The sequence below is a fragment of the Rhopalosiphum maidis genome, chromosome 1 (genome assembly GCF_003676215.2).
Source record: "Rhopalosiphum maidis isolate BTI-1 chromosome 1, ASM367621v3, whole genome shotgun sequence".
Lineage (NCBI taxonomy): Eukaryota > Metazoa > Arthropoda > Insecta > Hemiptera > Aphididae > Rhopalosiphum > Rhopalosiphum maidis.
This window is the reverse complement of record NC_040877.1, coordinates 20,823,448-20,847,786: the sequence shown is the minus strand read 5'-3', so window position 1 is coordinate 20,847,786 and position 24,339 is coordinate 20,823,448. Positions and strand designations below refer to the sequence as shown.

The 24,339-nt window shown below is 23.5% G+C and overlaps 2 protein-coding genes across 2 annotated transcripts; one reads left to right on the top strand and one right to left on the bottom strand.

The window, feature by feature from the left end:
- Window positions 1–629: 629 nt before the first annotated feature.
- LOC113549343 lies at window positions 630–14,895 on the top strand. The gene is made up of 8 exons (XM_026950600.1): window positions 630–733; window positions 7,262–7,314; window positions 8,104–8,121; window positions 11,712–11,714; window positions 12,684–12,704; window positions 13,705–13,716; window positions 13,800–13,904; window positions 14,692–14,895. The coding sequence occupies exons 1-8, from the start codon at window positions 652–654 to the stop codon at window positions 14,731–14,733; spliced, it is 336 nt and encodes a 111-aa protein (XP_026806401.1). The 5' UTR covers window positions 630–651; the 3' UTR covers window positions 14,734–14,895.
- Window positions 14,896–15,014: 119 nt separating this feature from the next.
- On the bottom strand, window positions 15,015–17,775 carry LOC113548639 (trafficking protein particle complex subunit 2). Its single transcript, XM_026949614.1, has 3 exons — window positions 17,539–17,775; window positions 16,067–16,300; window positions 15,015–15,190 (listed from the first exon to the last, which is right to left on the bottom strand). Exons 1-3 carry the CDS (start codon window positions 17,623–17,625, stop codon window positions 15,092–15,094), a joined length of 420 nt encoding a protein of 139 aa, XP_026805415.1. The 5' UTR covers window positions 17,626–17,775; the 3' UTR covers window positions 15,015–15,091.
- Window positions 17,776–24,339: the final 6,564 nt, after the last annotated feature.

Below are 24,339 nucleotides of genomic sequence, written 5' to 3'. Positions count from 1 at the left end.
AACGTATATTAAACAGCTAAATGTATAAATTAATTAACAAGACAGAATTATGATAATAATTAATTAAATTAATAATGTTAACTGCGTTTATCAAAACAAATATTGGGTATACAATGTAATATCGTTTGCTTCCGTTTGTTTCAAGTCTAATAATATTGGACTAGAACAATACGTCATTTTATAAAAATTTTAACATGCAAATTAAGTACAAGCAAACTATTATACAATTCGAGCATGATATTTTACAAATATTTATTTAAAAAAATTAAACGATTAACTGCAGTCACAGTTAATACGAGTTAAATGTTATGTTATTAATTTAAGATGTAAATAATTTAATTTATTATTTATACAATATATAAATATATATCATATAATATAAATACTAAATTTTGATTATTTTTATTATTATATGCATCGTTTAAATTACAATTTATTTACAAATAACTAATTATACTTCCAAATTCAAAATATGAAAGGGTAAATGTTCGATACAGTTGATTCGTTATTCATGTTCATCTATATTGGTATACATATTATATACTGAGGGTATGCGCCAAAGTTGTGGAACGGTTGCGCCACTGTCGGTGTAAAAACTGAATACTTCTTGTGAGTGACACTCATTTTGTAAACTCAAGCCTAGGTCCAACCATGCAGCACCTCAGCTTTGCAGTAGTTTATATTGTAATTTTTGGACTTTCGTCGTCCAATTTTTTGGACTGTCATCTCCAAGGTATTTATTTTTCAATCTTAAATTATATTTTAATGTAGTATGTTTAAAATACAAATGTGGTTATTTTAATATATTAAAATAATATGGATATTGAATTGATGTGTTTGTTGTATCATAAGTATAATTCATATTTTGAGCTGTATTATAAATATTTACATTGAAAATAAATAATTTTTTTTTTAGAACATTATTTTTCAAAAAAAATTAAACTATCAAACTATTTATCTATACATATTAGATAATTATTAAAATTATTCATAATAACATGTTAAGTGATTAATGTTAATTTAATAAATATGCTATTCTTTTATGTTTTTAATAAAAATTTAAACTTACCTCGGAACCAAGACCATTTACTAAAATTATTATAGATGAATTTTAAAATTCGTGATAATAATTTATGATCGTATATTAAATTATATCATTCACTCATATAATTTATTCAATGTATGCATTTTTAAATTATTTTTATATTATAATCCCTAAATAATTAAGTATTCTTTTTTATACATTGTGATTTAGTTTTAATGGATGTTTCAAGTTACCCGTCATGTTTCTATAAATGGCTATAATAAAATTACATTTTAAAAACATAGAAAATATAAATTAACATTTAAAATCATTTTAGTTTTTGATTAACAAATTTTATAGCATTCTTTAAAATATTCATACTAGGAAAGTAAGACATTTAGTGATAAATACAATAAACATATCTAATATATGCATCGTGTAATATAATTATTAAATATGCTTTACCGCCTTTAGCACAAATAAGACCTTCCTTAAAAACAACTTTTAAATAGATATTGACAACATTATGAATATTATATTAAATATTGATATGTCTCAAGAATTTCTGTAATTAATGTTTACATAAAAATAGATAGGTAGGTTAGGTAGCCAAAATTATATAATATTAATAATATTATCTCTCTTTTTAATCTGATATATTATGTGTTGTTATTTTTTTAATATATTTTCATCAATGAAAAAATAAACATTATGGTATATGTTAGCATTCAGAAAGAATCCAAGATTTTTATATATAACAATTTCCTTTATTGTGTCTTATGAAGACAAAACATTTTACAATAATAGTTATATTAGTACAACAATTTTTAGGTCAACTAGTGAAAACATAATTTACTTAAGTAATCGTATATTCATTGTGGGCAAGTGTGTATTTTGAGAATTATGTTCAGCATTTTAATCAATATTATAATATCTTGTACCTAAAGAATGTATTGAAAACAAAAGTAATTTTCAAATTATATAAAATAAAAAGATTAAGTCAGATTAAAAAGTACTAATTTAATACGTGCTTTGTAAAAATAAGTACAATTTTTAAAATAATAATATATCTACCGCAAGTTTTGTTGAATTTAAAATTGAAAGTTTAAATTAATTAGTTATGATTTCTATGCTCCATACTCTACAATATTAAGTGCTTTATAACCATTAAATTTGATTTAAATAGAGCACATATTTATTCAAATTAAATTATTTTAGCGTTGAATTGAATATAATATCTATAAGACTATAACTTTATAATAAGAATGATTGTGTTGATAAATAAAATCATATATATATACCTATCAAATAATTTAAAACTAAATTTTCATTTAAATTGTTTAATTCCTGTGATTATTTAATATTTGGCTCAAGATCGTATTTTATAGAACACCTAATCAGTCTAGTGATTTTTATTTATTATTATTATTTTTTATTAATCATAAGCTTCGATCGCAGGGTTTATTAAATTTATATAAAATGATATTTTACATAATAACGTAACTGGATAATAATAAAATAAGTATCATAACAGTTTGTAGGTATTGTATTGAATATATTTTTTTATTTTGGTAAATACTCTTAAAAAATTAGATGACGAATTCTGAGTTTTGGTTGACAATCGTTTCCGGTCACTTAAGAAGTTATCCGCTATGTTTTACTTTTTATTTCTTGTTTATTGGATCTGCATTCCGTTAGTACAACTCTAGATGAAGTGCACTAGGTCAGTGGTTGATTTTGCATGAGGTGTCCACGTGTAAACGGGTGTGGCCGATTCTCGGTCGGTTTATAGTTATTTCTATTTTCTAGATATTTTAAATTATTTCAAGGGATTTATATTTTATTTTATTTCATGTAATTTTGTATTTTGTTTTGACTAATGATTTTGTTAGATATTGGACAGCGCAGATACCTAATTTTATTTTATTTTTTTTTTATATATATTATTAAATCACAGTTTTGGAACATCAGATACCGTTTTTGCATGTTGGCCAGGCAAATCGTTTCGTATATTTTGCAACGTCTTAATAACCAAATAAATATTGTTTCGTGTTTTTAAACTTCAGTGCCTCATATATCAATTTGTAGTTATACACAAAATTAAATATTTATTACATATTAAATTAAAATATAATATTATAGTTATTTTAAAAACTTATATTCATATCCAAATGCAGATTATATATTGCAATGAACGTAGCCTTTAGTTTAACGACTGTTAAGGATTAAATACCAGTCAACTTATATCATACGTATTATTTTGCCTCAAGCAACAATAACATTTCAAACACAAATTAATTTTTGACAATTATTACAGTACATAAATGAATTATGAAATATGTACACATTAGTTATGTTGAAAATTAAGATAGAATTTTGTCATAACGTCAAAGTAAGCTGTGTTTATCCGATGAAATAATATATATATATGTATTTGTTTTTAACAAAAATGTTTTTAGATCAATTAAATGTTCAACAATTCAAAGTTAAATTAAATTATTTATTAATTTTAGTTATTGACAGACTATAGCCTAAGAGTATATCGTTCAAAATAAGAATTATATTTTCACATTGAACTACAATTATTAATTATTAATACCCGATATATATTACTTATACTGTACATGAAAAGGTTTTAAATCTCAACTTTTGATGTAGCTTTGTACTTTAAACAATGATATTTAAATGTACAAATAGTAGATACCGACTTAATTAAAACTGATTTTATTACTAGTTACTACTTATATTATTTAAACTTTTTAATTGAAATAAGCCTCAGCGGTTAAATTACTGGCTAACAATTATAGGAATGATAAAATATACAGTTACGTATTTATTTTTAAATATATAAAATATTATGTTAAACAAATATGAAATTAGACCAAATATTTTAAATATTTGTCTCATCTTTCGTCCGAATGCATTATGCTAATTATAATTATAATACAGCTAGTGGCTTTTGCAATAAAAAATGCTTAAATGCAATTTTTATTTAAAATATATGAATTAATTGTTATTTGTTTATAGTTGATTTGGTTTTGAGTATTGTATTGTAATGATTAGATAGATACAAGTATATTATCGAAAATATAGGTACAACTAACATTTTTATTATTGGTTTAGAGTTTAGACAAATTAAAAAATACTCCCCAATAAAATCTAAAACTATTTAAACGTTTAGAAGTTACAACTCTAAGAAGGAAAATTATATACACTCGTATAGATTATAAGTAATAATTACTAATGTCTAATGTTTATAACCATGATGGTAGATTGTCTAATCTAATAAAGGATTGTAAGTATTAATTTCTGTACAAACACCAGTAGGTTATTACATTCTAAGTAATTAATGTATTTTAACAACTATATTCAATATTCAAAGGGTATAAAGCATATACTTTACATCATTATGGCATATATGTACTATGATTATTTATTTGATTAACTTCTAATATTTAATGTAATAGCTATAAATATAGATATTGTAGTTTGCCGTAAAATCTTGATTTTACCTTTTGATAGAGTAATTATCGGTAGCATAAAAAATATTATTATCAATTGTAAATTGAATATTTTAATTTCGAATAATTACTCAAAATTATGCAGTTATTATTTTCAAAGTAAATAATAAATTTGTATAAAAATTGATTTATTTATTATGTACAACATTTTTATAAAGTTAATAGATAAAAATTATGTTTAAAATCGTATTTATATACTATTATTATACCATCATATTGTATTACGGGAATTATGCGAAGAAAAATATAGGATTCACTTATTACTTTTTACCTAAGTAAAAACTATGCGTTTTTTAATAAAATTGTAAAATCAAATATTAAAGATGGATTTTGCAGAATGCATGTTATAAAATCAAAGATGTAGGTAATAGCTACTTAGGTATTTCTTATTATTTTTGAAGCAGTAAAAAGAACGTATAATATTATGCATTTTGTACACGTTTAAGTTGTTTAAAACAATAATAATAATAAATAAAAACTGATTATTCAACAGTTTATTATTATTAATATTTCGATAAGAAGTTAATATTATCTGATTTGAAGGGTAAATCAATTAGATAACCAAATAAACGATATCGAAACGATGGATTATAAAATAAATAGTTATTTGGGCACGCATGTCACACAATACATCCATAAGTCACAGTGAAATTGCCTAAATAAACCCCTTAAATTAAATTGTATAATATTATACTCCTAAAATTATCATTATCTGTATTACCTAATTTTCATGTTTTTAAAGATTAAATTTTAAATTACAATTTTTAACATTTTGTTATTTTTATTTTTATAATTCTATAAAGTAGTTTATACATTAATAAAAATAAAATTAAAAAGACGTTATAGAATACACAGACGATTTTATTAAAAGTTCAAATTTATTTTCATAGTTGATTTCGTTCCACATAATTGGAAGTAAATAAGTAATTATAGAACACGATAGGCATATTTTTATACTGAAATACAGAGGAATAGTAATATTATATTATTATTGTGTTACCAGCAAATTTAAAAATATAGAATATACCAAATACATTTATTTTTATTAGTTATATTGCTAATTTATTTTTATTTTTTTGTTGAATAGATGAATTATTTCTTTATAAAATATACTATATTCGTTTTGACTCCTGTTACCTACGTTTCAGTTTTTCAAATATTACTTATGAGAATATTAAAGAAAATAATATTATAATATTGTAATAACTGTATGGCTACAGTCATAAATAAATGTTCGTAGATAACTATATAGGTATTGCATTTCTGTCTTGCATCCCCAGTTTGTGAATAAAATAATATGTTTAATTGAATTTGAAACACCATAAATATACCTATAGCAAATGCTAATTAGTAAATAATAATAAATGTACTTAATGAAAAAAATGTTCTAGTCCGAAGTAAGTAGTCCCAACACTCCCGAAAAATAATATTTTTTGAATTACAACAAAATAAATAATAGTTATTTTTTGTTTAATTATCCAGTTTCTTCAACATTTTTAAGTGCTTGGAATGTGTTTTAAAAAAATTATTTCATTTAGCTACCCCGGAAACCACCTTCAAATTCGAAAATTATTAAAGCATTTTTACTACTCCAAAAGATAATAAGTCATCAACTGATGACTTACACAAAAAAATATACATACATCATTATAAATAATAAATACATTCACCATTCTACAATCAATTATATTTAGGGTATTAACTATTACTCATTAGTTATTAATTATTATGGTAATATCTATGCGTATGTATAAAAATAGATGTTTCTTTGCTTGTCCTTTGCTATAGGTTGAAATACAACTGAACCATTTTCAATAAAAGCAATATCAATATATTTCTTGCAGAGACTAGAAATGTTTAAAAGTTTATAGCATATTTTTTAACACCTGTAATAAGAAGCTCACACATGTTTTAGCTCATGAAAATTAAAAAAGTTTTATTCGTTTATTTAAAAGATAATCATTGGTTACAAATAAAATTATAGATAAAAAATAAATGTATTTAAAAAAAAATTAAATTATAAGTAGTAATCACTTAAGAATACAATCACAGTGATTAATTTTATGATTTGCTTTCTTAATTTTAAACATATTTTTAATGTAAACACATAACGGAGAATACCAATCTTAACAATGTAGGATTTACGTCAGCTAATAGGCATTCGTTGAATCTGTCTCCAGTTTTATGCGTTTACATCAAAAACATGCCCAGAATTAAGTAGTGGAAAATCATAAAATTAATCATTGTAATATTGTGTTTGTATTATACATTTCAACTGAAATGGAAAACGATAGAAAGATAGATTTTAACCCGGGCGAAGTCGGGTAATACAGCTAGTTTATTTATACATAAGGTTTGGTTTAATTTTAGGCTTACTTTACTTTTTAATCGAAAATGGAAACATTATTTTATAACTGCTGTTAATGTATGATATTTCATATAATATTTTTTTGTTTCCGTTCTCATTTCCGTATTAGGCATGTGTATTATGACTATTATGTATATATTGTAATGCAATGTTATCCGCTTAGAATTATACTTTAATGGTATGTCTGAGTATTTCATCAGTGGCAGGTTTAAATGTAAATTAATAATAATATATTCTAAATTTTAAATTAATGTTTATTGATACTTACCAATAACTTTTTTAGGTCAAAAATGTCTTACTTTTTTAATATACATACCTATACTTACTTTTATTATTTCATTTTTTTAGATACAGCTTACAGAGAGATAAAACGTTTATTCCCATCAGAATGGAAACGAGCAGTAAGTGATTTGTTATTATTTATTACTATAACAATAAATTTAAATACACGCAAGTACTAATAATATAAGACTATTTTATGTAACTTAATGCTGTTGATTATTGAATGTCATAATATGTCTGCGAAAATTCAAAATTTCATAGTCATTGACATACATATTATTTATTATTTAGACATTAAATTTACACCTTTTACATTTATTTTAGGTTATATATTTCTTTAAGTATAAGAATAGGTAATATATTTTTGGTCATCATATTATATTAGAGTATATTTTATTATTTACAAGAATCTTTAAAAATATATAAACTTATATAAGTAACTTGCAAAAGTGTGAGATTAATATTTAAACAAATTTCAAAGAATGTTCACGATTAATAATTATTCATCTTTACAGTTTAAGGGTACACCTGTACTAAATAATTTTTACCATTGTTTATTGTATAAAAAGAAAAATACAAAACAAAAGATTGCCTGCCTATGTAGTAATTGTTTACTGACAGCAAATTCTACTTTCTGGTAATTTCTCGTATAGTACATTTTTAAAATATCCTTATAAAACAAATGATATGAATTATAAAAACGAGAATGAATTCTTTTGTTATTTCACTAATTGTATTTTGCTGTACTGATAATATTTAGTATTCACTGACTAGGAACTAGTTTTATAATATTTTTCTTTTAAATAAACAACATATTATTTTATCTATAATAAGTTGCTTATATCTACCTAAAAAATTATTATATTTTTATTAATTGTGTAAAAATATGTTTTTGAACGATTTTTTAGTCTAACCTTGGAGGCAGAGTAAGTATTCAGAATGGTATTGCTATATTAGAGTAAGAACTTAATATCATAAATGCATTTTATATCATGAAAGTAGGCATTTTCGCTTCATTTCTTTGCTCACTGTTATTTTGTTAATCTAGAAACGTATTTTTTTTTTAATAAAGAAAAATAATATGTGCAAAGATAGACAACAAGCTCGTTTTTAGTGACCTACATATTTTATGACACAAGTTCACCATCTCAATATATATGTACAATATATCCATGGACCATAGTATAATAATAGTATAATAAATGTATTTTCGTAATTCCCTTAAGTTACCGGATTTTTAACAATGTAAAGTGTAAACAATATTTCATAAAATGTTTTAATGGTGTTCATAAGACAGTTTATAAAGTGCAAAATATGATTTTTAAGTAACTAGGTACCTATCTAGATTTGATTCAATACTGGTAACCGGTATGTTAAGTAGGTATCTATAATCTACCTGGCTTATGTGATTATCTAATTCATTGTTATAGGTTTATATTTTACAACTATACTGTTGTTTGGTAAAATATTATTGAGATCAGAAGTTTTAGTACCTAATATACACTAATAGGATGGAGGTCTATCGATAAATATTATTTTTCCGATTTTTTTTTTTTTACTCCGTTGTTACCATACCTATTTTTTAATTTTTATCAGACAGTTGCGCACTAAACATATTCGGTACTCGTTCAAATAAATATCGAAAATCAAATTCAGAATGTATTTAAAAAGTTTAATGATACAGAAAGTGGTTTAAGTCATTTTTGGTTTACAATTTTTAAGTCATAAGAAAATCAATGATATATTTTGTTGTGCTTTTTAAGTTACTGTGCTACGGCAGAACAAAGTAAAAAATAAGAATTAACGAAAAAATAAAGACTAAATAGTAAACATTAAAAATACATTTAATATGTGATTTACATACCTGTTAATTTATTGAAATATTTAGAATACCTATATTATATATATATATATATATTAGCATTGGTTAACGCTATCCAGAAATTATTCATAATTGTTTACATAGCCATACTTTTTAAAAGACAATTATTATAATTTATGACTATATTATAAATTTGTATTACATATTTTATTTGTATATTATGTATTTATTATAACTTATTTTAACGATATATAGGTACCTATTATTACTATTATTCTTATTTGTTACACTTAAATTTTCAGTTAAAAAAAATTTAATGCGTTCAATCGTTCGATAACTATAAATAAACTAGGTAAATTATATGGTAATATTGCACGTTCGTTATTGTACTATAATTAGTTTTTTTGGGGTGAGCAAAATTCTACTAAGTTCTTAGTGAATTTTAAGTATTTTCAATCGTCCTCCCAAAAAGGTCAAAAACCCTGTTACTCAAACTAACTTAAATTTGTTAATACTCCCCAATATTAGTTGCAGTATTTTATAATTTTTTTTTTTCTATTTAATTTTCATAAAACACAACTATAATAAATTGTGTTAATAATAATGTGTACCTATTATGATTTATAATAGTTTTTTCTTAAAGATATTGTGATAGACGATAGTTATATTATAGTATGATGTCTTAATATATAAACATATTGTAATAAGTAATGAGTAGAAATAATTAATTATTATTAGTTATGTATCAGTGTCGTGCACCTTGGCCTTATGCTCTTATTCAATATTAATTTGATTATTAGTGTAAATATGTAATTTAGATTTACTTGAATAACCATAACTGGAAGTATTTAATTAATTCAAAAAATATTAAATGTATTTTATTTTATGTATCTACATAACATAGTTTATACCTTTGTATATTCTATTTGATAAGTATTTTTTAAAATCCGAATTTTTTTTTAAAAAATGTAAGTATTAAACTTATACATGTTTAGTTTTTATTTTTAAATGATTATATTTCAGAAATAGAATACATTGTCTATTAGAAATTTCTGAAATTAACTAGTAGGTAATAAAACTAATACCCTATGAGTATGATGCATATTTGATGTGTATCGTACATAGATAGGTGGTAGGTACTATATTTCATAAATTAATTACCTATCTATTATCATTACAGTAAATTAAAATAAACATATTGAAAAATATCGCAATAATGTAACTTATATAGTACGAGTAAAAGGTAATAAATTAATATAAGTTAATAAATTGTTCGCAAAAAGTTATTTACATTTTGTACACCTACCTACTCTATTATACAAACACAAATTTGTTTATATATTTTTGAACGAAAACTAATATATGGGTTACCTACCTATCTAGATAATGAATATTTTGTACATTTTATAAAGTAGCTCATATTATATTTGGATTGTTGATTAAAAAGTATCAATTACAGAATTACATTTAATAATATTATAGGAGGTCCCTATCTATAAAACAATTATGTATATCTATATTACTATATTATCCATATATATAAGTAAATATTTGTTTTCAATACCTAGTTGGAATTTTTATAATCCCTAAGACATTTGAATTACATTATTTATATTAATAACTGATTTTTTTCACTTTGGTAGATATACTAGCTGATTAATAGACTCAAACAATGTACATCATATTAAATAATAATGATAAAATATTGTAGCAACTACTAATTAGTAATTACACAATAGTAGATAGGTATTTATAAAGTTGTCTATGTATATAGGTACACATATTATAAATATTATATATAGAAAGAGACATATTTAGTTGTTTCATGTTATTTTACATAGATAGGTACTAACTACTAGGTATACATGAAATAAGAATATAAGTACTAGTTAGTTTAAATTTTTTGTAACAAATACTTGGTAGCAATAATTTGTAAGTAGATTAAAACATTTAAAAAATAAAATTATGACTACATAACTGTGTCTGCAGACATTTTAACTAAATATTAAACCTTACTTATTTACTTGGCTCAAAACCCATGCACATAAAATAGACTATAATTAATTAAATAAAAATATGTTGACTGTTAAGATATAGCTACATACTAAATGTATAGCCTATATTATCAGAAATATTAATGTGTATTGTGAAATATGATCAAAATACTAAATAGTTTATGTTAATTTGTCTTATATATAATAGAATATGTGTATCTATTCCATCTGTTAATAACTAACTAGAGCAGAACATATTTGAGTTTATATGAATTTTGCCATTGTTGAAAAGTTAATTAAAAGTGTTTTGTACAATATTCTATAGTAATGATATGCAATAAAAATTAAATGGACTATGATAAATGCTGCTAAATTTATGCATACTAATAAGTAATACCCTTAATATTTTGTGAATATATTTCAAACAAGTTTTACTGCGTGTATGAGTGGGTAGGTATGTATTGTGTATTGTATGATTTTAAATAAAATATATACACAAATTAATTTCTTGTAATTTAAAACAAGAGCAGCTATTTTTTAAAATGGCTAGAATTAAAATATCTAATATTAAAATAAAATAAATAAGGAAAATATTTAAATCTTCAATACAACATAATTATAATAGATACCTATATATTAAATCAACATTATTTTATTTTGTTTTGGCAATCATTTTTATGGATATTTTGGCAATACTTAGCTGGTAAGTTTAACATAGATATTATAATATAAATTATTTCATATTTCTTACAATTCTTACATGACGTATATTTGTTAAGTTATTGTAGCTTTTTGTCTGGTAATATTAGAGGTAAATTTCATGTTTAATTTAAAACAATTAAATCTTTCCAAGACTGTTCTAAAATTCAATGTAAAATAAATTTTCAACCTACCTTTTAAAAATATATTCATAAATAAATAAGTACGTTTTAATATTTGTACTATTGCGCTGTTTTATTTTTTTTTATTTTTTAATTAGATGCAGTTTATTTAAACTTTAGAAAATAATGAAATATAATATTAATACTAATAGTTACATACAAACTGATAGAACTTTATGTGAATAAAATATTATACTTCAATATGTTCTAAAAAAAAACTTAAATTTTTTACAATTATGTAAGTTGAAGAAATAAAAGTTACCTAATTTATAAGCATATTTTCATACTAATTAATACATTGAAATGTTGTATTAATTATAAACTACCATTTACCTTGTAATAATTATTATTTTTATTTAGTTTTTATTGTATTAATTTATTAGATATTATTATAATAACTAAATAACAGCCAATTAACTTATTATAACTACTACTTATGTTTTAATTATTGTATTACTCTTTCTAGCATTGTAATTAGTGAATTGTTATATAATTATGTATAACAATTTTACCATTTTTGCCTACTCAATTTATACAAAATTCTATATGTTAATTATTAATTTTTAATTTAAACAATTTTATGAAAATGCATCAAATAGGATAGTTACCTTCATTAAATTTCATTATAAAAATCAAATGAAAAATTAAGTTTTAACTGGATAAAAAAATAAAATAGAAAGTAGGAATACTTAAATACAAACATAATTTACAATAACTTAATAGATATACTGGTGTTGTAGATATTTTTATCATTATTTATTATAAATATATTATATGTTAATATTTTATAGATGTGCCAATTGGACAGTAGAGTGAGTATTGAACAATTGTATTTGATTTCAAAAATGCATAAATCTTAGTAAAGTATACTGTAATTAGTAAATAGAAGTTACTAATACATTGACAGATTACTATAAATTGGTGCCTTGAATTCATAGGTGTAATAGTCCTTTACATTAGGGGGGGGTTAAATTCCGAAAAATGTTTTATAGCAATTTTTTTTTTTAAATTTATTTATTATTTATTGTTTCTATTGGTTTTTACAACTGATTTGAATGATTATTCATTTACATGAAACATTACATTTTTTTTTATATTGTATGCTAAAATAAAGTTAATACTAATATATTTATAAGCACATGCATTTACCCAAAAATTATGGGGGGGAGGGGTGCTAAAGCCCATTACAAGGTGAAACTAAAACTGATAAATGTGATTTGTGATTATATATACATATATTGTCATTTAGGCAATCAGCAGTCAAAATGCAATTTTTTTTTTTTTTATATTCTTTGGTTAAAAAAAGTTTGAAGATTTCTGTAGTTTAAGGTATTATAAGGTGGGGTTACTAATAGATAATAAGAAAATAAGTTATTAAAACATTTAAACTTCTAATTTATCATATTATTTTGTTTAGGTGATTGTAATAAAATAAGAATAAAATATTAAAGCATAAGCTATTGGTTAAAAGTTCTGATATTTAATCGATAAGTATATAAGATAATAACACAATATAATTGTTATATTCTGTTATAATATACTAAAATATGAATTGATTATAATTTGTAAGTAGATCTTTTTCCACAATTTAAAATTAAATATATGATGTAAAAACAGTTTATGGAAATCTATGAGTTGTATCCAGTGGCTTGTATTGAATTTATTGTACAAAGTCGCAACTTAATAATATATTCTGTCTATACACGTTTACTTATTTACAATTTTAAAATGATTTTGAATTTTGATACTATATTGTTATAACTTTTTGTGTGTATAAATAATTATTTCATTATTTTTACATGATGCTGGCAGAATTGTGGAGGGGTACGTTAAAGTAGTTATTAAACAACATTTTTAAATATTATTTAATAATATTAAAATAACATACATTTATTGTTTTCTAATAGTTTTTTGTTGGTAAGAAATTTGTTGGATACTCTATATTCGATAACAATTATGGAAAAATTAGAAAAATGAGTAAAAGTGAACCGAAAATAGACGACTATGAAAGAGTAAGTTTATTTTACATTGAAATAATACAGGTAACATGAAATATAATGTTTATATATTAATATTAAATGGCATGTTCTAAACCTAAATTAATTTCTAATCATGAAGCATTTTGATTTCCTTTAATAGTCTAACGATATTCATGAACAGTACTCAGTAGGACAATAGAGGATCATATTCTATGAATTAATTAATTAAAAATAAAAAGGCAATAATTAGCCATAAATTAACTCAACAACTCTTTTTATAACCATTATATTGGTATATAAAAAATTTTAAATATTTTATATCTCAAATATATTTGTAATTTTATAAAATTATCTATTAAAAATTAAAATAACAAATAATTATAGATGTCTTAATATAAATTAGTTACATTTTATAATTTAAACATAGATTGTTTGTCATTCTTTAAATTTAAAAACATAAATATTTTATTAAGTTATATTAAATTATCATAATAAATATTATATTTCAGTTACAAAATAATTATATTTGGAGAAATAGATATTCTTTGCATAATTTATGTAATCTCATGATTATTTGTAATATTATTATGCGATTATGGTGTATTTCATAAACTATTTTGAATGAAGTTAATTCAGTAAATTTATCCATTTTACACAACTTCAAATCCATAAAATGTAAACATTTGGTTAATAATAATTTGATAAATAATAGTCATTAATAATATCAATTTCATAATGTTACTTAATTTAATAAATAGTTTAATATTAATAAAAACATAGTACTTATATCATGTAACATTACAAAACTATAATGTTTCAGGTACCATATGACTCAAGCAATTATGTAAAATGGCATCATTGAAGTTAAACTTATCATCAAAATGTTACTTATTGATATTATAGATGAACATTATTGTTGAATAATAATTAATAAGTTATAGTAAACTAGTTTAACCACATTTAGTTACTGATTTTCATTGTTTAAATACTTATTAATAAATGAACCATAGTGTTTACTGTTTAATTTAATTAATGCATCTTTAGAACCATTAGAATAATATAAAATATAAATGTAAATATCTTTACAAAATGTATCTATCAATTAAGATGTTCAAAATGTATTAAAAATAACAATTGATAAAATAATAAAGAATAAATTAGTTTATATTTTGACATGAAAATAAAAAGATCACAATTATAAATGTATCTGTTATAAAATACTAGTTGACTAAATATTTACGACCATAGAACTGTACTTTTTTGTCGAATGATCCACATTTGATTGGCATGTTTAGCTTATAGAATGGATTCATTACATACTGAAATTAAACAAATAAGTTAGTAAGTAAGTATTATTAAGTAAAGATAGCAAAGGCTAAAAATGGTTATATAATCTAAAAAGTCTATTGGTATAATATTATATTAATAATATGCTACATACTTATTAGTTTTAATAATCCTGTACGGATTAAAAGCAATTCATGAATTTAAATTTCTAGGTAAAAAATTAGGTTCACATTATCCATTTAAGATGTGTTTGTAATGTTGGTTGAAAACAGATGCATCTAATCAGATTATGATTTACCAGCCTGATCATCTATTTATACTTTTTATTATATTATTATCTATACATCTAGATTCCAAAGCTAGGCATGTTAAAAGCAGTTATTAAACCTACTACCATTAAAAACAATATTTTAAATTTTAATGCAGCATATTGCATTGAGATCATGTTGAAAAATGACAGAACATTGTACTACATTGAAATCATTGAACAGTGATGTGATCTATAAAAACGGATAGTGTGGTCTGACCCTTAAAATTTTTAAAGATATAATGATTAATAATACCTACTATTGTGGTCTGATGAGGTAAGTAAAACAATTTTTTAATTTAGAAATTTTAACTAACCTAATAGTTATTTTATTTACTGTATCTGAATCATTATAAAAATAAATTAGAGAAAAAAAATATATGAAAAATTATTTTTCTTATGGTAGCAAGTATAAAGTAAACATTAAATATAAGTTTGTGGATAACAATAAATAGATTATATAATCTTTTTTACATTTAGGTATACAATATGTAAGCCATATTATTTTTATAATATACATAGACAGATTATACTAGAATAAGGTCAATTTGATAATATAAGAAAAAAGAAAAAGTATCATCTTAATTTTATTCATATTTACCTTTATAAACATTTCATATACTTCAGTGAAGAAATTTTTTATGCCCTCATCATTTTTAGAGTCGTGTACCATAATAAATCTCATTCGACTGGCTGTAACAAAAGCTGACACCGTCCAATGATTAAATCGGTCTACAGTTTTCAAATACATAGATGTAGACTTCCACATTAATTCATCAACCAGATCTAAGGCAGCATGGGCTATGAACTGGTTTAAATGGCTGTGGTCTTCTTTCTATAACATGTTAAAAATTATATAGCATAACTATCTATATAAAACAATGATTCGAATAAACTTAATTTTTTATATAAAACAGCAATTTACAAATTCAAAATCATAAAAATTATTATTGCTAGGTAAATAGTTACTTTTGAATTAATAATGTATAACCTATAAATTAAATAGTTGTTACAAGAAGTTGTAACAATTTAATGTATTATAAAAGGTTAAGTACACATAATTTTTGTATGTCTGAAATGTAAATTAACAAAATAATACTGACAGATTTCATAATTTTATTTTTAAGTTATATTTATTGTTTTTAATAAGTATGCACCCAACAATTTGGGTTTTAAACATTTTTTTCCCAATGAGTACAAACAAAATATAATATAATACATAACATCACATACTTATCCTAGTATCAACTATTAAATTTTTAATATTTAATAGTACCATTTACAATTAAATGAGTTATTTTAACCTGGCTAAATTCTCATGGAAAAAATTACAGTTGTTCATTAAATTATCTGAAATAAATATTCTGTTGATCGGTACAAATTTACTATAATTTTGGAGATAAATGGACGAATAGAACATTTCTGACACACGAGTATTAATTTGAGGAACATTTAGAAGTATCTGACTAAGTAATTCAGAACATATAATTAGAGAATTAAGTAGTTTATAAAACCAAGATACATCATGAAATTTATTTTTATTTTTGTGTGACTCGTTGCTAGTTGTTCAAGCAAGACGTTGGTTTTATTGGTCCTAAATACCAGTACTCTCAAGAATCTTTTTGTGCACGTTCAATTTTATTAATTAGTCTAGTTCGATAAGGATTTAATATAACTAAACTATAGTTTAGTCCAGTATTGTTTGGACAAGAGTCCAATACTAGTAGGATTTTTAAGTTCTGAACAAATACGTCTTATAAAACCGAATACTTGAAGAACTTTATCATACACATCATATTATTAGGTTATTTAATACAATTTATGAGCTACAGTTACCCTACAAGCAAATTTATCAGATGATTGGAGCTGACAATTTGGCGCACTTAAAAATAAAATGTATTTATAATATTTTATTATAATTTAAGACAGTGGTAAATTGCTTAATCCACCACTGGCTAATAGATAATTTATATACATTAAATTAAGCAAGGTATAAACAAACTAAAATTGCAAATTTCGTGAACAAAAGTGCATAATTAGATAACATCAATATCAATAGATTTTATAACATACTTTTACTTCTTTGCTGGACATGAATTCCATTTCAAATATGGGATTGTCGCCATGACCGACGATTACAAAATAATAAAAACCTGTCATGGCAAATTTAATACTAACGCATTAAAATAAATACACTGTTACTTCTTTAAGTGCATATTAATTTGGAGTTTATAATTTTTAAGAATTAATTAAATAAATAAAAATGTTTAAGTTTCTAACTAAAATATAATGTTTTAAGTTTAATTTCGTTTAAAGTTGATAATATTTTGTGTTATCAATTATCACAGTGATACCACGATTTAAGATAAACCTAAATATATATATATATATATATATATATATATATATACATATCATGAAGACTATTTCAGATAGTATTAGATGTATTATTCAATTCCTGACATCCGTAAGAGACTATATTATAGAGTATTAGCACAGAACATTAGAGAGTATTAAGATGATGTCAGCGCACTGTTTGATTTCTCGCTCTAGCCCACGCGCAACATAAACAAAACGCATTTACGCAGTCTGAGTAGAACTCGCTCAATTTTGGTTCTAAAGTAAATATACCTATTATAAAATTTAATTTTAACAATATTTCTGAGTACAAGACGATGAGTTTTTTTAAAAAAAATTAAAATTTTGAAAAGTCAAAGGTTATTTAAAAGTGTTGTAATTTATAGCTATTTCTAAACTATATAATTAACGTTGTATTGGGAATAATGGAAAAAAATTATCGTCTTGTACTCAGAAATATTATCAAAATTTAATTTTATAATAGGTATATTTACTCTAGGGCCAAAATTGAGCGAGTTCTACTCAGACTGCGTAAATGCGTTTTGTCTATGTTGCGCGTGGGCTAGAGAGAGAAAACAAACAGTGCGCTGACATCCTCTTAAGTATTTGAGCAATGAACCGCAGTGCACGGGGACACAGTGTACAAGATGTTCATCTGTTAGTGAAAAAGGACTTATTATATAATAATAAAAACAATTTAATGAAATAATATACACATATGCACATGTATGAATGCGTAATTTTACGAGCTATAAAATTCATTATGGGTCATGGTTTGAAATAATGCATATATTTTATAAAAAATGCGAAAAACATGAATAATCGCTATACTAAGCATGTTAAAGTAGCAGTCTTAGCATACGCAACGCCACCTGTGGCCGTTTAATCGTGCGACTCATTTCGGTACATTTTTTCTTGCGGGCGGCCATATGAGTTTGGTCTCCTTGTCCTAGTCAGCTTTGCTGTACATATTAACTATTAAGTGTCAAATAGATCACTATTACGAGTGTATTTGTATTAAATTTGAATTCGATTGTAATGTAATTATTCATTAAGAATATTTAATTATATGTTTTTTCGATAATATATAGCTATTAATAGCACGTTATACTAGCACGTGTATTGTGTTGTCTGTACTAGTCTACTCTCTGTCTTACGAACGTAAAACATGGCAAATTTGTATTCAACGAAATCAATTTTATGCAGCTAGTTGTAATATTAAAGTCAATTTACCTATTATCAAATTTAAAGTTAATAATATAATTTTATAGTGAGTGACGAGCATTTTAAAGTCTTAATATTTTACATAACTGAAACTCACTTAAAAATTAAAATATCAATAAAAGCCTATGAGACTCCCTAGATAATAGCATTACTTAATATTTTTACAACAAGCTAAAATGATGATTATTAGGTTAATAGGTTATTAATTAAACTAAATTTATTATCACATAAACACATACTATGTTTACTGGGAATCATGGACGTAAATTTTCATTAACCCTCTTTAACATATTTTAATATTTAATCATTTAGGTTATCTTTATTATAATGAATTATGTAGTTTATAATATTAATTATATAAATTATATAAATTATAACCAATAGTAATAGTTATAAATATAATTATAAATATCACCGATAAGTGATAAGTAATAATGTATGGAATATAATATTATGTATATTATAATAAACCAATGTTTTGATAGTGGTATCTTTTGACCTATAAATAGATTTTCCTTTATTATTCTTACATATCCCAATATATTATATAAGTTAATGCATGTTGCATTAGCTATACCTACATATAAGCTCGACAACATGTGAGAGATATTTTTCCTCTATGAGAAGAATAAATACTTATCTAAGATCCAACATGAAACAAGATAGATTTACCGATTTAAGTATTATAAACATAGAAAGAGAATTATCAAACCAAATTGATAATGAACAAATTTTAATCAAGTTTTCCGAGAAGGAAAGAAGGATGCAATTATAATGAAATTAATTGTGTATAATATTACAATATGTAATATATAGGTATACATATTATGACTGTATAAAACTCTTTAATTTTTTACAATAATTCATAAAATTAATTTATATTTAATTTGTGATAGTCTTGAATTGTATCGGCATCCTACATACAATTGTGTGTAAGTAAGTGGGCAGAAGACAAATCGCCCAATATTTTTGTTCTTGAAACCTTTTGGGCTCAAGCCCTATGAATTTAAAGACCTTATTTACGTCCATGCTGAGAATGGATTATTTAACAATGGTAATTAATTTGATATATAAAATCTAAATAGGTACATTTCAAACTTATTTCGTTTATGTATAAAACACATGCGTGCTTGCCTTGTGGGCACAAGTGTTTGTGTTCAGACTGTGTACATCAAATATTTAACCGATTTCCAATTTGCAACAGGCCCTGATTTACTCAAGTGCAGATGGAGCACTTGCGCTTGGCACCCAATTTCTGGGGGCCCCCGTGCTCCGTAAGTTGTAGAAAACTATTTTTTTAGATTAATTCCACAAAAATTTATTTTGTAAAATGTAATACCAACTGTTAATGTTCAGAGTCCAATACCTATATTATTAAATTGTCAGTTGAATTTTGGTTATTTTTGACATTCTTTACCCCAATGCTAATCAGTTACCATCACAAAATATTAAAATAATAATACCAGCATAATAATTCACTACTCACTATAGTCAAACACTCGCGCTAGTGCCAGTTGACTTTCCCGGGGTCCAAGCCCCCGGTCAAGTACCAAAAAAGGGCCCTCATTTAGTAGCTATATTGTGGCCCTGAAACCCTTAAGTTCGGAGCACTGGCTGGTGTAATAGGTACTACTATTGTAGTATTGTGTTATGGTTTTCTCCCTTTTATAAAAACTTGACTATGAATAATAAATCTTCAAAACAAAAGAATACAGTATTATACATTTATGTGTAGGTACTTATTGATAATAAGTATATACATTTTCAACATTTTTGAGAGACGATGGCGATGGTAAATGTACCCCCCCCTGTGTAAGAAATCATATGTTTGTAAACGTATATCCCCCTTTAACAAAATCCTAAATACACCCTGTATTAACTTTCTAGTCTACAATTGTTTTCTAATGTTATAATTTTTATAAAACATTTTTTAAATAGACTGAATAAGAAAAAAAATTGTCACCTAATAGATACCTTATACTTTCCGAACAAAAATCCTTGTTTATTCAATAATAACAATAATTTATAGACAACGTTAAAATGTAAGATTCCTAAAATATTATACATGACTTATTACCATTTTAAATTAGTCATAAGTACTTAATTGTTCGAAAGTAGTAAGTATTCAGATTATGTTTACGGACATATTTGATTTTTATTTCTAATATTATATAATATATTTATATTATATTTTCACCCATCAAAATCAACCCATATTATTCCAGTAATATATACTTATAAGTTCCATAGTAACATAACAATGTGATATAATAAATTAATTACAAAAAGGATTTTGTGAAACATATATATTTTTGAAATTTAAAAATTTTAAGCTAACGCTTTGCATAAGCTACGAAGCTTAAATTTGAATATAGCCCCCGATGGGTTAGGCTCCCTAATGACTTCAAAGTGTAGCAATCTATATTGTATATATCTAATATACTTTTTTATATAATATTTCAATACAACATTGTTAAAATTAATATACTTGTAAAAAATCAACAAATTTATCAATAAAATACCAATTCATATTACGTTTGACTAATAACATTATTAGAATAAATATAACATATTAAAAAAAAAAATAACAAAAATAACTTTAAACTTAAAAAATAATTTATTATCAATTTAAAAATATCATAATTTTGTATTATACATGAATACATAATAATGTATGTTTATATATGATATGATAAAGAATAAATTATACCAACTCTCAATAATCACTTTTAAATAATAAAACAATTTTTCATAAAAAAATTAAATTTTTGCAGAGTGTGCAGCTACACACCCTGCAAACCCCGTGCGCACGCCTATATGAGTATAACTAAATGTTCGTCATGCATTTTTTAAACATAACAATTTATATATTTTTTTAATTATATTAAAACAGAAATATAATTTTTATATTTTTTTTTCGTGGTATAATTTATTTTTGTTTTCGTTTTTGATTTTTTTGTAACATTATTTTCGTTTTTTGGGATTTTTCGTTATCGTTTTACAGTTGCAGTTTTTTGTTTTCGTGTTTGATTTTTGTTTGTTTAATAACATTTTTTAAAAACGTTTTCCATGCATGAATTAAAAAGACGTGAAAACTGGGTATTGAATTAAAAATATGGAGTTCGAAATCGTGCGGCCGGCGCATATTAACAAATAATAATAATGTACCTAAATTGAAAAACATGCATATAATAATAGCAGCGTACCGTATGCGTGGCTGTCTTAGACTTAATAAAACATACACCAACTGTTGTTTATATAAATGTTTAACATGATCTGTGAAAATTATTGGAGAAATATTATTGATTTAACTGATGACAATTTTAAATGTAATACATATTTTGCTATTTTGGATTCTTTTACAATTACGTTGAAATATCGTTATGGAGATTTCTCTACCATTGTTAAAAAATTTGAAGTACTAAATCTAAAGAAAACTTAGATGAAAATATTATTTTTATTTAACATTTATCAAGATTTTATAAGGTTGACATAGATGAAATGGATATAGAATTGGAATACCGTTCATTTTGTCTGGTTTAGTATCAAGTTTATTTTAAAACTGAACCATTAAAATTAAATAAAGTGTTTAAGTTCATGACATCTCGAGACGTGGTTTCTTCATATTTAAATGTATATACTTTGTATAGACGATTTTATAAACTTCCAGTCATCAGTGTAATTTTAGAAAGAGAAGTTTAGCTGGCTAAGACTTCTCAAAATATTCTTTCGCTCAACTTTGACTGAATACCGGCTATAAAATTAAGCGATATATATGCTCAATATAAAGCAGTGGCGTATATAGAAATTTATTTCAGGGGGGTTAAAAAAAATTTCAATTCTTGAATTTCAATTAATTTTACAATTAAAATCAATGACCGTGCCAACCATACATTTCAGGGGAGGGGGAGGTTGAACCCCTACTCTCTCCCACTATATGCACCACCGATAGATAGCAACACAGCATAAACAACCAATTGTAATAACATAATAAGTACATTTCAACATTTGAATTAATGAAAAAGCAAAGAAAATTATAGTAATTAATATTCTTTACTATATTTATTTTATTTAAATGATTACATAACTAATTAGAAATTAAATAAATAATTTTTTTTTGTTTTAATGATAGATAATTAATAATTTAGGGTACCTATTCATTAAATATATTTAAAAAAAAAATCAAATTTTCAAAAAAAAAAAAAAAGGTTGACCTATCAGTGTATAATAATTTAAATGTATTTAGCATTAAAATGTTTCATAAAATCATAATATATATATAAATCCTTTTCAAAATATGAAATATTCAAAATTATTTAAATATTCCAGGTAAATTTGTTAATTAAAATATCAATTTTAAAGCAACAAATAAAAATAACGATTAATTAATAATACCCAAGTTTGTAAGTAAGTTTTAAATTTTACTTAAAACTTAGTTGTGAATGATGTCTTATCTCTTATAGTTACTTATATTAAATGTTGGTATTAAACTATAATATAAATAAGGTAAATCGCCAGCGCAGCTAGCTACTTTGTAACGAATAGTTGGTTAAATCTATTACACACTGGCCTCTCGTAAGTGAGGTAGACCCACAGTATTAAGATCCTTGTTTCCCCACTGTACGTAAGTATGTATTACGATTTTTATGTCACTTAAAACAATACTTAATTGATTAATGTTAAACTAGGTATATTTGAAATATTGGATTACATTTGATTGCAAAATGGTTACAACCAAGGTGGATATATATCTACCTTGGTTACAACATTTTGTGAAAATTACTAATCAATCAAATCATTTTTAAGGGTACTGGGGTGCTGGGGTTACGCCACGTCAGCGCCCGGATTAAAGTTTGGAATTCTGAACTTTTTGTAATTTAAAAAAAAGTTTTTGTGGTTACATTTCGTTACATAATGATTACATAATATTGTGAAATTTTGGTGTAAAAATTTACAATTTGGGGTGCTGGAGTGATGGACCTCGCCGTCACACTTTTTTCTCTGGGATTAAATAATAACATTGTGTTTCGAATTCGATAATGTCTATATAAAATAAAATTGTAATATATTATGCACAGATAGTACATAAATTACTATTTATACGTTATTACTATTTGATAGTCATTTTACTTTTTTATAAATTTTTATCTGTTTTTTAACCTAGTTTTGAATAATGTTTTGTTAAATAAATATTATTTTTTCACTTGTGTTTAAAAAAAAAACTTAAAGTTTAAGCAATAACGTACTAATAGGTTAAGAAATAGTTTAATAGTTAATATTGCCCAAAACAGA